Source organism: Daldinia childiae (assembly GCF_008694065.1).
Source record: "Daldinia childiae strain JS-1345 chromosome Unknown Scaffold11, whole genome shotgun sequence".
NCBI lineage: Eukaryota > Fungi > Ascomycota > Sordariomycetes > Xylariales > Hypoxylaceae > Daldinia > Daldinia childiae.
The window spans coordinates 525,537-540,538 of record NW_022984652.1 but is presented as its reverse complement, the minus strand read 5'-3'; the positions used below and the strand labels follow the sequence as shown (position 1 = coordinate 540,538).

General features: G+C 47.6%; 5 protein-coding genes across 5 annotated transcripts; 3 read left to right on the top strand and 2 right to left on the bottom strand.

Moving 5' to 3' along the window:
• Positions 1-1,040: 1,040 nt before the first annotated feature.
• On the top strand, positions 1,041-3,205 carry GL218_08158 (Cleft lip and palate transmembrane protein 1 like protein; the record flags this gene model as incomplete). Its single annotated transcript, XM_033584950.1, has 4 exons — positions 1,041-1,091; positions 1,163-1,897; positions 1,949-1,991; positions 2,067-3,205. 4 exons carry the CDS (start codon positions 1,041-1,043, stop codon positions 3,203-3,205), a joined length of 1,968 nt encoding a protein of 655 aa, XP_033440970.1.
• Positions 3,206-4,265: 1,060 nt separating this feature from the next.
• Positions 4,266-5,509, top strand: GL218_08157 (uncharacterized protein; the record flags this gene model as incomplete). Its single annotated transcript, XM_033584949.1, has 2 exons — positions 4,266-4,482; positions 4,659-5,509. The coding sequence occupies 2 exons, from the start codon at positions 4,266-4,268 to the stop codon at positions 5,507-5,509; spliced, it is 1,068 nt and encodes a 355-aa protein (XP_033440973.1).
• Positions 5,510-6,163: 654 nt separating this feature from the next.
• Positions 6,164-7,088, bottom strand: GL218_08156 (Protein transport protein sec22; the record flags this gene model as incomplete). The annotated part of the gene is made up of 4 exons (XM_033584948.1): positions 6,164-6,632; positions 6,745-6,854; positions 6,941-6,978; positions 7,052-7,088. The coding sequence occupies 4 exons, from the start codon at positions 7,086-7,088 to the stop codon at positions 6,164-6,166; spliced, it is 654 nt and encodes a 217-aa protein (XP_033440858.1).
• A 989-nt stretch (positions 7,089-8,077) lies between these two features.
• On the top strand, positions 8,078-9,326 carry GL218_08155 (putative proline-rich early nodulin protein; the record flags this gene model as incomplete). The annotated part of the gene is made up of 2 exons (XM_033584947.1): positions 8,078-8,596; positions 8,712-9,326. 2 exons carry the CDS (start codon positions 8,078-8,080, stop codon positions 9,324-9,326), a joined length of 1,134 nt encoding a protein of 377 aa, XP_033440974.1.
• A 1,250-nt stretch (positions 9,327-10,576) lies between these two features.
• Positions 10,577-14,992, bottom strand: GL218_08154 (uncharacterized protein; the record flags this gene model as incomplete). Its single annotated transcript, XM_033584946.1, has 2 exons — positions 10,577-14,760; positions 14,827-14,992. The coding sequence occupies 2 exons, from the start codon at positions 14,990-14,992 to the stop codon at positions 10,577-10,579; spliced, it is 4,350 nt and encodes a 1,449-aa protein (XP_033440853.1).
• Between the last annotated feature and the right edge of the window lie 10 nt (positions 14,993-15,002).

The following is a 15,002-nucleotide window of genomic DNA, read 5'->3' as shown; positions in this document are numbered from 1 at the left end:
GTGTTTGTGTGTGGCGGGAAGCGGCATCTGAATCAAAGTCAAGGTGGGACTTGGGCGTTGAAGCGATGAATCTCCGTTTTGGCTGCCATTTTTTCCTTCTTGCTAGGCCCAAGTCACTAAAGTTCATCTCACCAATGACGTAGCTTATTCGACAATAATGAATTTTGTTGTGGCATACTGCCAGCATTGGTTGAGCTGTAGGCTGTAGGCTGTAACAGCTTTTAGTTAAGGTACATATCTTGATTTGCCGAGGGGCCTATTATAAAATGGGCCGTTGTGTTGCTACAATATATGTATTATGTATGTATGTATGTATGGCATATGTGTATGTGTATAGCATATGTATGAGTAAGAGTGAAGAAAAAAAAATTGTCTTAGGCGCGTCTTGGACTGCATTGGGTATTGTAACACCTAAGAAAAACCCAAGCCTCGAGTCATTCTAACAAATCGCTTCGGGCAATGATAAAGGGGAAGATGAATTATAATTGGTCATTTCTTTGCCAGCTGACATAGAAATGGCTTACGAAAGCTATGAAGTAAGGCAAAGTCGCACTTGACAAGTCAGCCAGGTTGACATACATATTATATTAGGGACATTGGGTACATATTATAGTATAGTATCCAAGTACCTAACCTAATAGTGGTAAGTCGTGACAGACTTTTGAGGGGTCCTGCTAGGTACCTACCTAATTCCTGCGAGTTTCTCTAGGTACAGGCTTATGTCGTGCACCATCATCGGTTTGTGATTCGCCGATCTTACCGCTGTCGGAGGGAGTCCAGGCCAACCAGAGCCGGCTAGAACCTAATCGCCTAGGATTGCGATACCTCCAACTACATACGTCTTATCAGAAAAAAAAGCATGTAACCTACTCTATTCTTTTTTTTTCCTGGCGACGTTCTACAGAGGCATAACAACCTCTGCCTAATTCATCACGATCCCAACCAAGTGTCGATTAAGGTCGCATCTACCTTAAAATACTTCCTAAATAGTGCATATTCCTTAAGTCCGTATTACAGCCTGGGCATCACTACTAGGAGAAATGCCTGAGGCAAACGCCGCCCCTGCCGGGGACGCTCGCGAAGGGCAGGGCGTAAGTTGTTGCGTTACAATCTTTTTTTAATAGCGACTTTAATGCTGAAGCTAACATCATTATCTCTTTAGTCAATAGTCGGAAAAATCGTCCAGGGCTTAGCGATATGGTTTGGCATGCAATTGCTGATGAAGCAGTTGACGGGCGGCAACAAGACACAAACCGCCACCGTTCAAGACGCCTCCGGCAATACTGTACAGGTTCCCGCGAATACCGGCGATATACCTGCTTATCAACTTCGCCCGCAAACTCTCGACGAAGGCGCCGTCTGGAATCCCATTCCACAGCGGCTCGCGCCTATCTGGCCTGATGATAGCCCCGTCGATATTGTCGTTACGCTCTCCCCGTCCTTCATGCCCACCAAGATCTCTGATGTGCCAGAGGAGTATGTTGCCCTTAGCGAAAAGAGTTTTAAGCTGAGCAACTCGAGTGATACACGGGTTGCCGAAGGTAATTTCAATGTACCTTCGGCTGTTCAGAAGAATGGGACGCTCTGGGGACACTTCTATATTGGACTGACAGGAGCCAATCTTGACCCTAAGGAGCCAGGATTCGATCCCGCGAAAGCCTTCCATTTTGTGCACCCCTTGACACAATATATTCCAAAGAAGAAGGAAGCAAAGACCCGCAACTTGCTAGAAGGACGGTCTGAAGCGATGGTAGAGGAAGAGCCCGAAGAACAAATCACCGGCCCGATCATCGCAAGCTACTATCATCCTAATACTAGTCTATCGTTCATTACCGGCATGGGTGTCTTAACCTATCCACAACTGCAGCCAGCTGTAAGACAATTCGTGCATGTAGAGGTAAGGTCCTAGCTTGGCTGAATCTGCCACACTAATGCTAATATCCTACAGCCCTTGGGTGCTCGCGATGGCTCTGGGCAGAATTCTTGGTATTGTAGGTATCCCCCCTCATCTATGGTTTTATTTTCTTCTGCTTAGGTGGACATATAAAAGCTAACATCTGTTGTAGACCCCGTCTTATACGTTAATACGTTCTGGCAACTCAAGAGCCACATGATACTTCTTAATGAAACTGTTAAGACACTGCCTATACGGCTCGACCTCGGTAACCTAAAGGGCTTGTATTTCAACCTTATGGCCACGATGGATTTCAACACTAAGCAGCAGCAACTCCAAGCTGCGTATGGCGCGCCTATGCCAGGTGGAAGCGATGGAAGCGAGATTGACATGATCAAGGAGATGTTATTGGATACGAACCCTTATCTCATTGGCGTAACAGCAGTCGTGAGTATTGCGCACTTGTTACTTGAGATGCTTGCTTTCGGATCCGATATCGCCCATTACCGCAAGAAGAAGGACAACGTCGGTATTTCGGTTCGCTCGATCCTGGCCAACGTCTTTATGCAAGCGGTCATCTTCCTCTACCTAATCGACAATTCTCAGAATACCAGCTGGATGATTCTCGGCACTCAAGGTATTGGTATCTTTATCGAGTTCTGGAAGATTACTACCGTTGTGGATGTCAGAGTGCGGCCAGCTCCGCCAGGATCATTGATACCGTACCGAATCGCGTTTGAGGATAAATATAAGCTTAGCGAGACTGAGGAGAAGACGAAGGAGTATGATGAGATCGCATTCAAGTACATGTACGTTGCTGCGGTCCCTCTACTCATCGGCTATGCTATCTGGTCGCTGGTCTACGAATCACACAAATCGTGGTACTCGTATATCCTCACAACCCTGGTAGGGTCTGTATACGCATATGGTTTCTTGATGATGGTGCCTTCGCTTTACATCAACTACCGGCTTAAGAGCGTTGCTCACATGCCGGGCAAGGCAATGCTTTACAAATTCATAAACACGTTCATCGATGATCTATTCGCCTTTACCATCAAGATGCCGTTCTTGTATCGTCTAGCCACATTCCGAGATGATATCATCTTTTTCATCTACCTGTATCAGCGTTGGGCGTATAGGATTGATTACACCCGAGTCAACGAATTCGGCCAGGGTGGCGATGATGAAGAAACCGAGGAGACTAAGGTTAAGCCTAAGTCGTTACTAAATGCCGAAGCTGTCACGGAGAAAGTCGAGGGCACCGCGAAAACAAGCGGTGCGGATACCGGCGCAGCGAAGAAGAGGAAGTAGAGTAAGATGAACTTTAGAGGATGACATGTTCACATGTATCTTTGACATAAAGTTATGAATACTTAATGTTGGCATATAGAAATAGAGTACTACACCAGGCAGAATTGCCCGGAGGGAAATCCTCTTAATCGGTTATACTCGGTATGGTAGGTTAGACAACTTAGTACTATAGTCTCTACCTAATTATACTAAATGCCTGACATGCATCAAGTATGCGCTCATGCACCGGGTATGTACCTACATATATTGGACACCTTCTAGCGTGCGAAATATCATAAATTCGTACTGTCGTCAATCACATGCATAATAATATAATATCAGCCCTACGCCTAGTAAATCACTAGTAATTAACTTAAGGACCCAAGAAATTATACGCTAGACCAAATATATACTAATTAAAGACACGAAACAAAAGTATCATGTACATTTATGTAGGTCTCTCCATGTCTAGGCTATTAAGAGCTTCTGTTCCATGCTCGTTATACAAGTAGCAGAGTTCGGACGATAAGGCGTTTTTCTCTGTTCCTTTTATCTTCTTATAATTCAATATTCTGTTCTGCCCCCAACATACAAGAGCATTATTTAAACAATAGCTTGCGTCATTAACATAGGTACCTACCTTTAGATCACACTGCTCCTTACACATTCTGATAACACCTATCTTATCTCCCCGTCCCTTGCATCTCGATAGCCGGCAGCTAGTTTCCGGTCTAGATCCGTCTCCCCGAGCTTTAACTAAAACGATAGTTACGTAGGTGGAAGGTCTATCACCCTTTTTAAGTTTCGTCGGTTCGTTACATATCGCAAAAAAAGGAAAATAAAAAGGAGACCAAATATAATACAGCAAAGGTCCCTCGATTTGCTTTAAGAGACATCTACCTCCCTTTTTAAGTTTTCATCCTACCCACTCACCTTTCTAGAGGAAGACGGAGGAAGGGGACGAGGTGTGCCAGATTGGATCGCGTCACGTCGGGAAGCACAAGTATAGGCAACTAACCGATAATTCATACACTGCCCTCTCCGCCGTTTTGGGGCGAGAGAGTATAATTCCAGGTAGGACATGAGCCACGAGACCGTTGGCTCGCTCCTGGCCGTCATTGCGAACTCGCTTAACGATGGCCTGCGCATCATGATGTTCGCCGACAAGCGGGCCTGGGGGTCTGACGAGTTCGAGCAGCTACGTCTGCTAGAGGAGACGCTCGACGAGGCTAAGAAAGACTTCCAGGAGCTGCCTGCTCTTGTCAACGGGAGGTACTACTACGAGAACGACCGCATAGGTATGCCAAGTGTTCTACCCCCCCTTTTCTCATCCACTAAACCTTCCATTCGCACTGGTTCACATACATATCGTTACCTATATGCCATCTCCCTATTCCTTTAGAAGACTTACCTGCCTGCTCCCTGAAAGAGAAGTTGACCTAATAAGCCTAATTCTGCTTTGCGCCCTCAACAGACGAGTCCCTCGAAGACCTCCGTATCCTATGCACGCGCTTCGAGTTGCACACGCAGACCTTTAAAGACTGGGTGCGCCACGGCGGCTCCATAGACCCATCCTGGGCCCACGAGACAACCACCCTCCGACGAGAATTGCACCGCGCCCAGTGCCGTGCCGCCAGACGCATACATTCCGCGCAGCAGATCGAGACGTCGGCCGAGAGCGTAAGATGCCTCGGCGCCTTGCAGGTGTATCGCGTTCAAAAGGGGCGCGACGTGCGCGTCGAGGACGAGCGGGCCGCGTGCGCGCAGGCAGGCCGCTTCGAGAGGTACGCGGAGAGAGACGTAGCGTTCGTGTGCGATTTCTGCGACGGGTTTTTAGTCTGGGAGGACCTGCGCGCGGTCCCGACGACGCGGATAGCTCAGCCTCCCCCGCGCATCGACGATCTCCCCGCACCCGTTACGAGCAATACGACGAGAGTTGGCGAGACCACCACCAACAGCAACAACAACAACAACAACAATAATAATAATAATAATCCCAGCGCGGACGGTGACAACGACATCAACCCCGCCACTGCGAATTGGCAATCCCGAGGCATCGCGCTCTCCAACGGCGAGCAGAAGACGATAGTATTCGCGCCCGTCGCCGTGGCAAACCACGTGCCCCCGGAGATAGGCGAGTGGCGGTCGCGGATCCTGTGCCCGCACTGCGACGAGTACTACTACGAGGAGCAGGGCGACGACGACATGGAGCGCGTGCGGTACACGCAAGGTCGAGGGTTCGAAAGCGTTGCCGCTTTCCAGGAGCATCTGGAGTGGAGCCATGCGTCCATGGTGCCGAGCGCTTCGAACTGCGGAGTTATGTAAAGGGGGGGAAGGGGGGGGACGAAGTAAGGGAGGCTATTTGAATTCCTAGGTTGCGAGCTTAACTTAATTACGTTACGGCGTTCGGAGCCTGTGCATTTGAATCAATTGGGTCTTATTTATATATCGGTAAATATATATACCTAATCTATCGCAGGTCTAAAAGAGCAAAGGCGAGGCGAGGCGTTTAGGTGTCTATTAAAAAGGAAGAAGGGATCTGATCTGATATATCTGATTACGGCCCTGCTTATACAAGGTAGATATATAGCATCGAGGCCTATAGAGGGGGAGAGAGGGGGGAAAGGGGATGTAAGCTAAACATTCAACAAGTCGAGTAAAGGAAAGGAACTCAATAGAGTGAGTAGTCTAATTAGTTTGGATATTAGGACTATGTGCTCATAGGGAGCTATTCTCGAGATTCTCCCGATGCTGTAGTAACTAACCTACTATACAACATACTTGAGTTCCAATGATACAATTGAAGATTGAACTCATGCTTGTCCTCCTGTGCTTCTCCTCATGCTGCTTGTTGGTGATACATATCTGCGTAAGGACTTTGCGTAATTCCTCGTTCCTTGCTCCCGCCCCCTTCACTCCCATCCCATATCCCACTCCCTCTCCCACTCCCACTCCCTACTATCTCCTCAGTGCCCAACCTCAAAAGAACCGGAACCAAATAAACACCAACACAATCAACACAAACACACCAATGGGCGCATACTGCTTAATCAGCAAATCCCAATTAATCTTGACAGCAGCCTTCCTATACTTGCGACTATCGTCCCTCAGCCTAGAGCTCATCTCGCCCATGCGCTCCAGACTATCTCCCCGGTACAGCAGGTCCTCGATGTTCTTGGTCATGACCTTGGTCACGTCGCGCAGCTCGTCGTTTAGGCGGCCCAGGCCCTGGGTCGCGCGGGCGTCGGCGTACAGGGCCTTGGTGCGCGTGATGAAGGTGTCGAATTCCATAAAGGCGTAGGGCCGTAGGGACGGCGAGTGTAGCTGCGGCGCGGGGTAGGATTGCGCGAATTCGGTGGATAGGTCGGAGAGATAGGTGAATGCTAGTTTGCGCGGGTAGGACCGCTCGCTGATGCAGATGTAGACTATGTCGTTGGCGATGAGGTAGCTGGGAGGAAGATTAGCTGGGAGTTGGAAACTGAACTGAACTGGGGGTAAAGTTGGTTGGTTGGTTGGTTGGTTGGTTTGGATAGGAGGGGAGAGAGGAAGGGAGGGCGTACTGGATTGTGTAGTTGCCGCTTTCGATGCTGGCTTGGGGTTCGGCGTTGCGGTTTAGTCGGCGTAGTATGATTTTTGTTTGCGACTTGACTTCGGGGAGAGAGGATTCTGACTGTTTAGTAGTAAGACGGTTAGTATTGTATAATATAGGATATGAATACTCTATAGGCGACTAAAAGAAGTAGGACAATAACGTACTTGTTGTTCGTCATCGACAGATGCGCAGAGCATCAAACCTAGATAATTATTATTAGTCGGAGCTTTGAGATAGGGAGTATAACGTATAGCATATAGGTAGATAACACATACCGTCGCCCAAGCGGGCTATCTGGGTTGACCTGATCATTTTTCGGAACCTGTGGTCGCGTTGTGTAGTGTTGTTTGGCGTTATTCGGCGCTAAGGGGAAGAGTGGAAGAAATGTCGTAATAGGTATCTGGTGTATGTAGCGTACGTGTCTAAAAAGACAAGCTACAGATAGTTCAACAATTAACTAGGTAAATAAACCAATACGTTGTTGTCCCAACCTAAGGTTTTAAATAAATAAAATCAATAGCTACCTGCTTTGATATGACTCCTTTCACATATCAATTTGAGGGGTAGTCACTAAAGAAAGGGTACTATATTAGTTTGGTTTGGTGAAGTTATCTCCAATATCAAAGAGTGTTGATTAATTAACCAAGGTTGTCCAGTTGAAAGTCGGTAATGCAACGTCAGGGGATTGCAAGGATGAGGATTGGATAATTCGGCAGTGGAACCCAAACTACCTACCTAACCTAGGTAGGGAAAGATCTCTTATCGATTAATAGGTACCTAATGACAGAGCTAAAAAGCAATCCAGAAAAGGCTTAAAATAGCAGTTAGTCCACCTATCATTCGCGCCGACCAGCCGTTATTTCCCTTTTAAGCCATGCCGCATTTACTTACATCTCTCACTCATCGCAAATCGCAGCCGCAGTTGCAGTCGTAGTGGCCGAGGCTGCGACTGCCTCATAGTTACTATATATCAGGTGTACTTCGTACAATGACAAATAAATCTTTCAGACCAAAAAGAAACGTCCTTAATTTCACTCTTCTCCAATTGCTTTTGTTCTCTTTTGCCATAATTCCCCAGTGCCACATTTACTGATTTCTTACTGACTTCTTACTGACTTCTCAGTGCTGTTATGAATTACTAGATGCTTCCTTTGACTTACCTACCTACCTTATCTCTCTCTCTGTCTCTCTCGTCTCTAGTTTGCAACTCTTTTTGATTAAAGATTTCACCTCTTTATATTCGCCTAACACTGCCATCTTCACTTTTCCCTTATTTATTTATCCTAGACAAGCATTCAAACATGCCTCCTCGAAAGAGAACTAAAGGTGCGACCGAAGAAAAGGCCGAAGAGCCCACCAGAAGATCAACCAGGTCATCCAAGAGATCTGCTCCCATACATATTGACTCCTCATCGGATGAGCTCTCTTCCAAAGACTTGACTATTCGTGGGCATGACGCGACACTTTCAGACACCAAGGGCCCATCTGAAGAGGAAGTCGGTGATGTGATCACCGTTCGCGTTACCCGCTCCAAGTCTCATGCAAGCAGCCGCCCTTCAACTGCAAAGAGTGATTCCACCTCCCAATCACATAAGCTTAGAATTGTTTCGGCCCCATCTGAGGGAGGGGACGTGGACATATTGGATATCGACAATGATGGGAAGGGAGATGAATTTACTCGCGAGGGACCGGCTATGAAGAAGAGCAAGCCTAGTACCAATGGAAAACCTTCAAACAGTAAAAGGTTTAGATACAAGTATGATAACCCCGACGAGATGCTTACAAACCCCCTATCACCGCTAGCAACTGCCCAACTTCGAGTAAGTGGATACCCATTTCCTATCTTTGTTATGAATAGCTATATGATATAAGCTATTACTCACATACAACTACACATATCTTATATTCATGGTATTTTACTAAAGCGCTACGCAGGAACTACTTTGCAGCAAAGTGGCTTGGGACCTATTAAGCACAGAGGAGAAGCAGCAAGTACTTGCAAAGTTCCCAGACGAGAAGGAGATTCTCGATGCCGGCACAGAGAACGCAAGACCAAATATCTCAGCGCTTAGAAACAACAACAACTTCCGACATGATATAGTGCGGTACCAGGGTGACCTGAAAAAGGGATGGCACGACCCGGAGTGGATCCGACAGGCGCAAGCCGCACATAGCAAGCGCGAGATCGGCTTCTACAACGAGTATATTTCTGATCGCTTTCAGGAAGATTGGAACATGGAAATGCCGGGAGAGGAGGACAAGGAGGATGGACATCATATTGAGGAACGTCCAGATGTGAAAGTATCCGAGAAAGATGGCAATGCTCAAGAAGAAGTCAAAGAACGAGATGACGAAACACAGAAGAGCGTAGAAGACCCGGATCTGGACCCAATGAAGGGTGTGACAGATACCCCTCAAGCGAATGGGGAGGAGCACTTGGACAAGAAAGCATCGGAGCAGGTCAAAGTTTTGAAGGATGAGATAGATTATGTGAAAAAGGGTGGAGAGTCGCAGGAGCATCCTTCAGACATAACCATGAAGACGATGTAGGATGAATGATCACGGTAATTGTCCTGGCAAGAAGCCATATTGGACACTATGATAATGAAAGGTACCACGAAGCTCTAACGAAAATTAAATCATAATACTACACTACGTTTAGGAAATGAGAATCCCTAGTATTCTTTATTGCTAGTTTAGGTATATATAATACCCTCGATAGCCATTACTTTACGATATCTCAGATTTCTTCTTCTTTCTTCTTACACCGCTATATCAACTACCACCAGCATAGCACATGACCCACCATCATCTAATAATCATTCACAATCCACTCATTCTAAAGGCTTAAATAGCATCGAGATAATAGAAGGCGGATAAGTAAATATACCTAGGTACCTACGTAAGAAATATTCAAGACCCCAGGAGCTCTAAGAACGAAAAGGGTTCTTCTGTACTGTAACGGTAGAATAAATATGACTGGCCAAAAGCTAAGATGTTTTTTACTTACCATAGGTATATATATATATAAGCTAGCTAGCATAATATATTCCATAAAAAAGTCCAAGATAAATCAGTGAAAACACTCAGTTAACCTAATATAGAATTGGAAAGCATAGCTACCTAGATAGGGCTATCTTAGATACTCCTAGGTAATTAATTAAACACGAGCTATTTGTATATACTCCTAGAACATTACTCGCCTTGAATAGGTACCTGATAGGCAGGTATATACACAAGCCAAACCGAGTATTACACATACTCACACTTACACTCACACTCACACAACCTCCTATCTATCACTCACCGCCCACGCGTCCACGTAATCTAGGTAAATATCCAAAACGTGTAGTATTCGTCACACTCGGATACAAAGTAACCAGACGGGATAGCATACCTACGGGCTACGCGGCAGTTAAACTCCCCCACTTACTTACTACCTTACTACCTCCTAGGGACCAAACTATCTGTTTGATTATGTGTAGCCGTACCCGTACCCGTAATTGTCCTAGGATCTTATCTCACAGCCAATTACTTACTTCACTTCATTCGTCTAGTAGTTTAGTTTAGTTTAGGTAGTTATCTCTCTCTCTAAAACGTCTTCTGTTTTTATACATACATACATGACACCCCGTACATGTGTACCTCTCCAATCGCGGGACTACCCGCCCCATCACGTTATGTTACCGTCACGTCAACATATACTCTCCTATACTCCTCTCCCTTCTCCTCGCTTACCCTCCCCTCCCTTCTACCCACTTACTTACTTACTTACTCACCCTCCCCTCCCCTACCTTGCCCTACCCCCTATCCCTCACACTAACAAAACACGGACGTCGAGAATGCCACAAGCGCCTCTCCTTAGCGCCCAGGACCGCATCCATCAGGATCTCCGTCTCGGAGCGCAGCGGGCGACGGCCCGTCGTCTCCTTATCCCCGTCCCCATCCCCCGGTATCCAGAGCTGCGTCTCCTCGACCGAAGCCGAGATCTCGAATTCCCCGCGGCACAGCGCCGTCACGCCGAGCACGACTTCGGTGCTCGATTTAGCATCGACCAGCGGCAGGGTCTGCTGCAGCGTGCCGTTCCACGCGAACTTGCGCGTGAAGTCGAGGGCTACGTTTAGGGGCCGATGGCATAGCGAGGGCATGAGGCGTAGCGTGGGGTATACAGGCTCGCTCGTGCGGTTCGTGATGACGACTCTAACTTGCGCGAACTCGTCTGTGAAGATTATGTTTTTGCCCTCCCGCGGCGAGTCTTCTTCGTCTTCGTCATCTCCTGCATCTTCGATAAATATATCGATCCCAACCTCATCGATCTTAATCGCCTCGATCATACGCGGCGCGAGGCGGATACCGCGTAGCTCGATGGTGCCTTCTCTCGAGGGTCCAGACAAAGTCTTCCATGACCCGGATAATTTTTCCAGAACCTTCTCGCGGTACCAGAATGCCTCGCGGTTGCCGCGTTCTATCTCCGGCGTGATCTTGCTGCTGCTGACGACGAATTGCCGTTGGCGGGAGGGATTGAGAGCCGGGATTGATGCGTGGGGGTCCTCTATATATACCCTTGGAACGGGGAAGACGACGCGGTTAGTATTTCCCGGTAAGATATGCTCCTTTATCATGATGCCGCTCTCTGCCTCGAGGCAGACTTGCATATCACTTGGCCAGGCATTCCGGAGATCCAGTAATAGAAGACAGTACTCTTCATCGGAGAGCGAAGTCTCTATTTCCGCTGCCTCCGCACCCACGCGAGACCAAATAGGTTTAGGTACACCATTCGTAAGGGGTAGAACATCCATCCTCGCGAGTTCTATGCTCGCGTTGACAGTGATAGTTAAATCTAGACAGGCTTGGCGGGTGTGGAATTGCTCGGTAATCTCGGACTGGGGTACACCAAGGTATGCGTAGTCGACTTGAATAGTCCCATTGGTAAGGCCAGGCTTTCCAAGAATCTCAAAATCAAAAGTAGCCGTGCCTCCAGGTGCAATGTACCTCTTAGAGTCGTCCGTCTTACGCAACCGCAAAGCCTGTTTCCTTGCCAGGATGAGTTCGTACTCGTATAATTCCGCAGGTGTTGCATCTCTACTTGTTAATGCTGTTTGTAGGGGACCTTGTGTCGAGTCTTGGAAAGAAAAAAGCAGTAGATCTGCTGGCGTGGATTGAGATAAGTTTTCTAGCGTCACGGAAAAGACTCGCCGTTCTCCTTCTAAAATCATCACTGAATCCTGAAGGAGAGACGTAGATTTAATAGCAATAATAGGCTGGGCAGGAATAGCGCTTAGTCCGATGCTGTCCGGACTCAACGAAGGCCCAGAAAATGGTAACTTCTTAGCCTGCTCTAATGAAGCTAACCCGATCCCCTTAACCTTAGTTTCCGTATCTGGAGCCCATGGCTGAGGGAAGATGGGAAATCTTCTTTCGCGGCATCCGCGTACTTTCACGATAGCCCCCTTTATCTTCAACGGGCCTGCAGCTCTAGGGGTACCAGCGAGCTTCAGGATTTGCGTACGATATGGCCCTATTATCGTGCTTGTTGTAGATGACTCGAAATCAGCTCCCTCGGCATCCAATCTGATACTCTCAATATCGACGTCGATTTCATAGGGATTCTGAAGCGTAACCCTAAAAACTGCTGCTTCTCCAGCAACAAGTGTCCTCTCTACCGCTGCCTTATCCGAGTCTCTTATAAATGGGTTGTAGATGAAGGGATTTACGTCTTGCGAAGTGCGTGCTGTTGTCACACTTGGCAAAACATGCTTAGAATGTGGTATGGGCGTTCTATTTTGCGGTAAAGGATCCATTGTGATCCCCCGAACGAGGAATTCGTCCCAGTATTCTCCAGAGAGGTTTTCCAATCCTAACCTCTGAGATAGGCCAGACGTCTTTGAAATATTGTTTGCCAGCCTGATCTGCTCGTCTCTTGTAATTATCGGTGCTGCATCTTCTCGGCGTGGTCCTGGCGCGACTCCGCTTCCGGCAGTACGCAATAGATCGCTCGAGAACTTCAATACACCATTGAAGTCCGGTAAAGCCTCAGAGAAGTTAATGCAAGCTCGTAGAACGTTGAGCTTGATATTTTGAAATCCAAACTGCCTAATGGCGGATTGAGTCTGAATTCTTGAGATGACTTTTTCGTCTGTGTCAACGGCCTGATGCGATTCAGATGCTTCATGCGTGTCCTTGTCGAAACTGATAACCCCATAGATTTTAGATAGTAGTCCGAGAAAAGCGTCAATTCCATGTTCTATATCTCCCTCGCCCAACTCAAGGGATCCCGCACCATTTCCGTGACCGTTAACAGCATTGAGCGCTATTAGACCAGCTGCCGGATGAATACCGACTTCAGCGGCGCCTCGTGTTCTCGCTTCAACCAGTCCTCCTATTAATACCGACACCAATTCTCGCACAACCATGGCCTTTTTCCTATGGAAGCCCAGAAAGCCAAGGATAGTAGAAATTCCACTGAGGATGATTGCACGGTCTACGGTTGTAAGCAATTCCGGTGCAGACGATGGGAAAGCCTTAAATAATAAAGTTGCAATTTGAGCACGGGGAGGAGCGATAATCAGGCGAGGTGATGTAGTGAGAGTGTTTGTAGGTATGTTACCCAGAATGGCTTTCTCCAGCGCTTTCTTATCAAGCCTACCCTCGCACAAGTGAAGAGCTGTGAGCAGTGTGCAAAACCTGATGATAGATTCCGAAAGTGGGAATGGAGGAAGCTGTTCGCCAGATATCCTTGAATATAGTGCTATTATCCTGTCAAGCAGATCTGGAAGAATGGTCTGGAGGTGCCGTAGGTGTTTTGGTTGCTCAACATCGCCCTCTTCGAGTTCTGCTGGGCCTTTAGCTATGGCGCTGATTGACTTCTCGTTCGCAGGTAGACATACTGCAGGAACTTGAAACTCAACTCCGACCCAACCAAGTAAGAGTAGACATATCGTAATGAGTTCGAGCGCCTTGCCGTGCCATAAGTGGTCATTAATAGACTTTGCGATAGTTGCACCCTCGATTAGTTCCTTCAGTGCGTCCGTCCACCGACCAGCCTGAAGATATAAGGATCCCACCAAGATTATCACTCGTCCTCGGCTTTTATTCCTCCACCTCTCGTTCAAACTACCAGATCCAAAGCCCATTATTGAAACCTTATCTTGGTTTACTGTTCTTGTTCCTCCGGCAGAGCCTGGGCGAGATGTCTCAGGGATTGGTGCATCAGGATTGCCTTCGTTCACGGTAGTAATGTCTTCAAATGTAGTTGGCGGGTTAGACAACCCGCTGCGGACGGGAGTTGTAGGCCGTGCTGAAGGGGTCGAGCTGCTAGATCCAAAAGGGAGCGACTTGAAAGGCACTGGCATGGACATCCGGGCAAGGCTCCTATCCGCAGCACCGCTAGTTGATGCCGACCTTGTAACAGCGGACACGGCGTATTGCGAGTTCCTTCGCGCAGCTGGGTTCGCATCATCCGAAATCCAAGACGCTCCATTAAGTCCCGGTCTTATAGGAGCTTGACCGGGGGAGTCTATAGATGTTGTTCCTTCAAAGGACTTGGCGAGCGTTGTCATCTCCGCTAGCAACAAGGAAGATATATCGCACATGATAGTTTTAACCGTTGTTCTATTTGAATTTTCTACCGGTGGGATCGTTTTGATGCCTTCAGGAATAGGAACTGTACTTTCTGTTTGTGGTGCGTAATCAAATATGAGCACTTGATGTGTAAGAATCTTTGGATACGTGTCCCGCAACTCTTCAAGTTCTTGGTACAGAGTCCTAATATTCCTCTCTACGATAGTTGGCGCATGGCCATTGGCAGACTGTCTCTTGCTGAACGTGACATTTTCGAGTTCCCGGCCGTCAGCGATAGCAATGACCGCAAGCGGTTCACGAAAAAGCTCGAAAGGGGCCAGGGCGAGGTGGGACGGAGGGGGTATGTAGGTGATTAGATCGTAAAACATAGCACCGTCGGGGAAGGCGAGGGGAGAGAACATATCTAAAGAGAATGTTATTAGTCTTATGACCTCCAGCGTAGTTGGTCTGTTTAGAGCGTATTACTTACTCCGATTAGGCCGTCCATCGGCGCTGATGTCGCGGAGTTGGACAACATGCTCCTCGTTTAGTCTTTGGACAAAAGACGTAAACCTATCCCGCTTGATTTGACCGACAGGCAAGACTAATGCCCGTACCCTCGCCGGAGCGATGGGTAACAAGGAGTCCAGGCTCATCCTAACATCT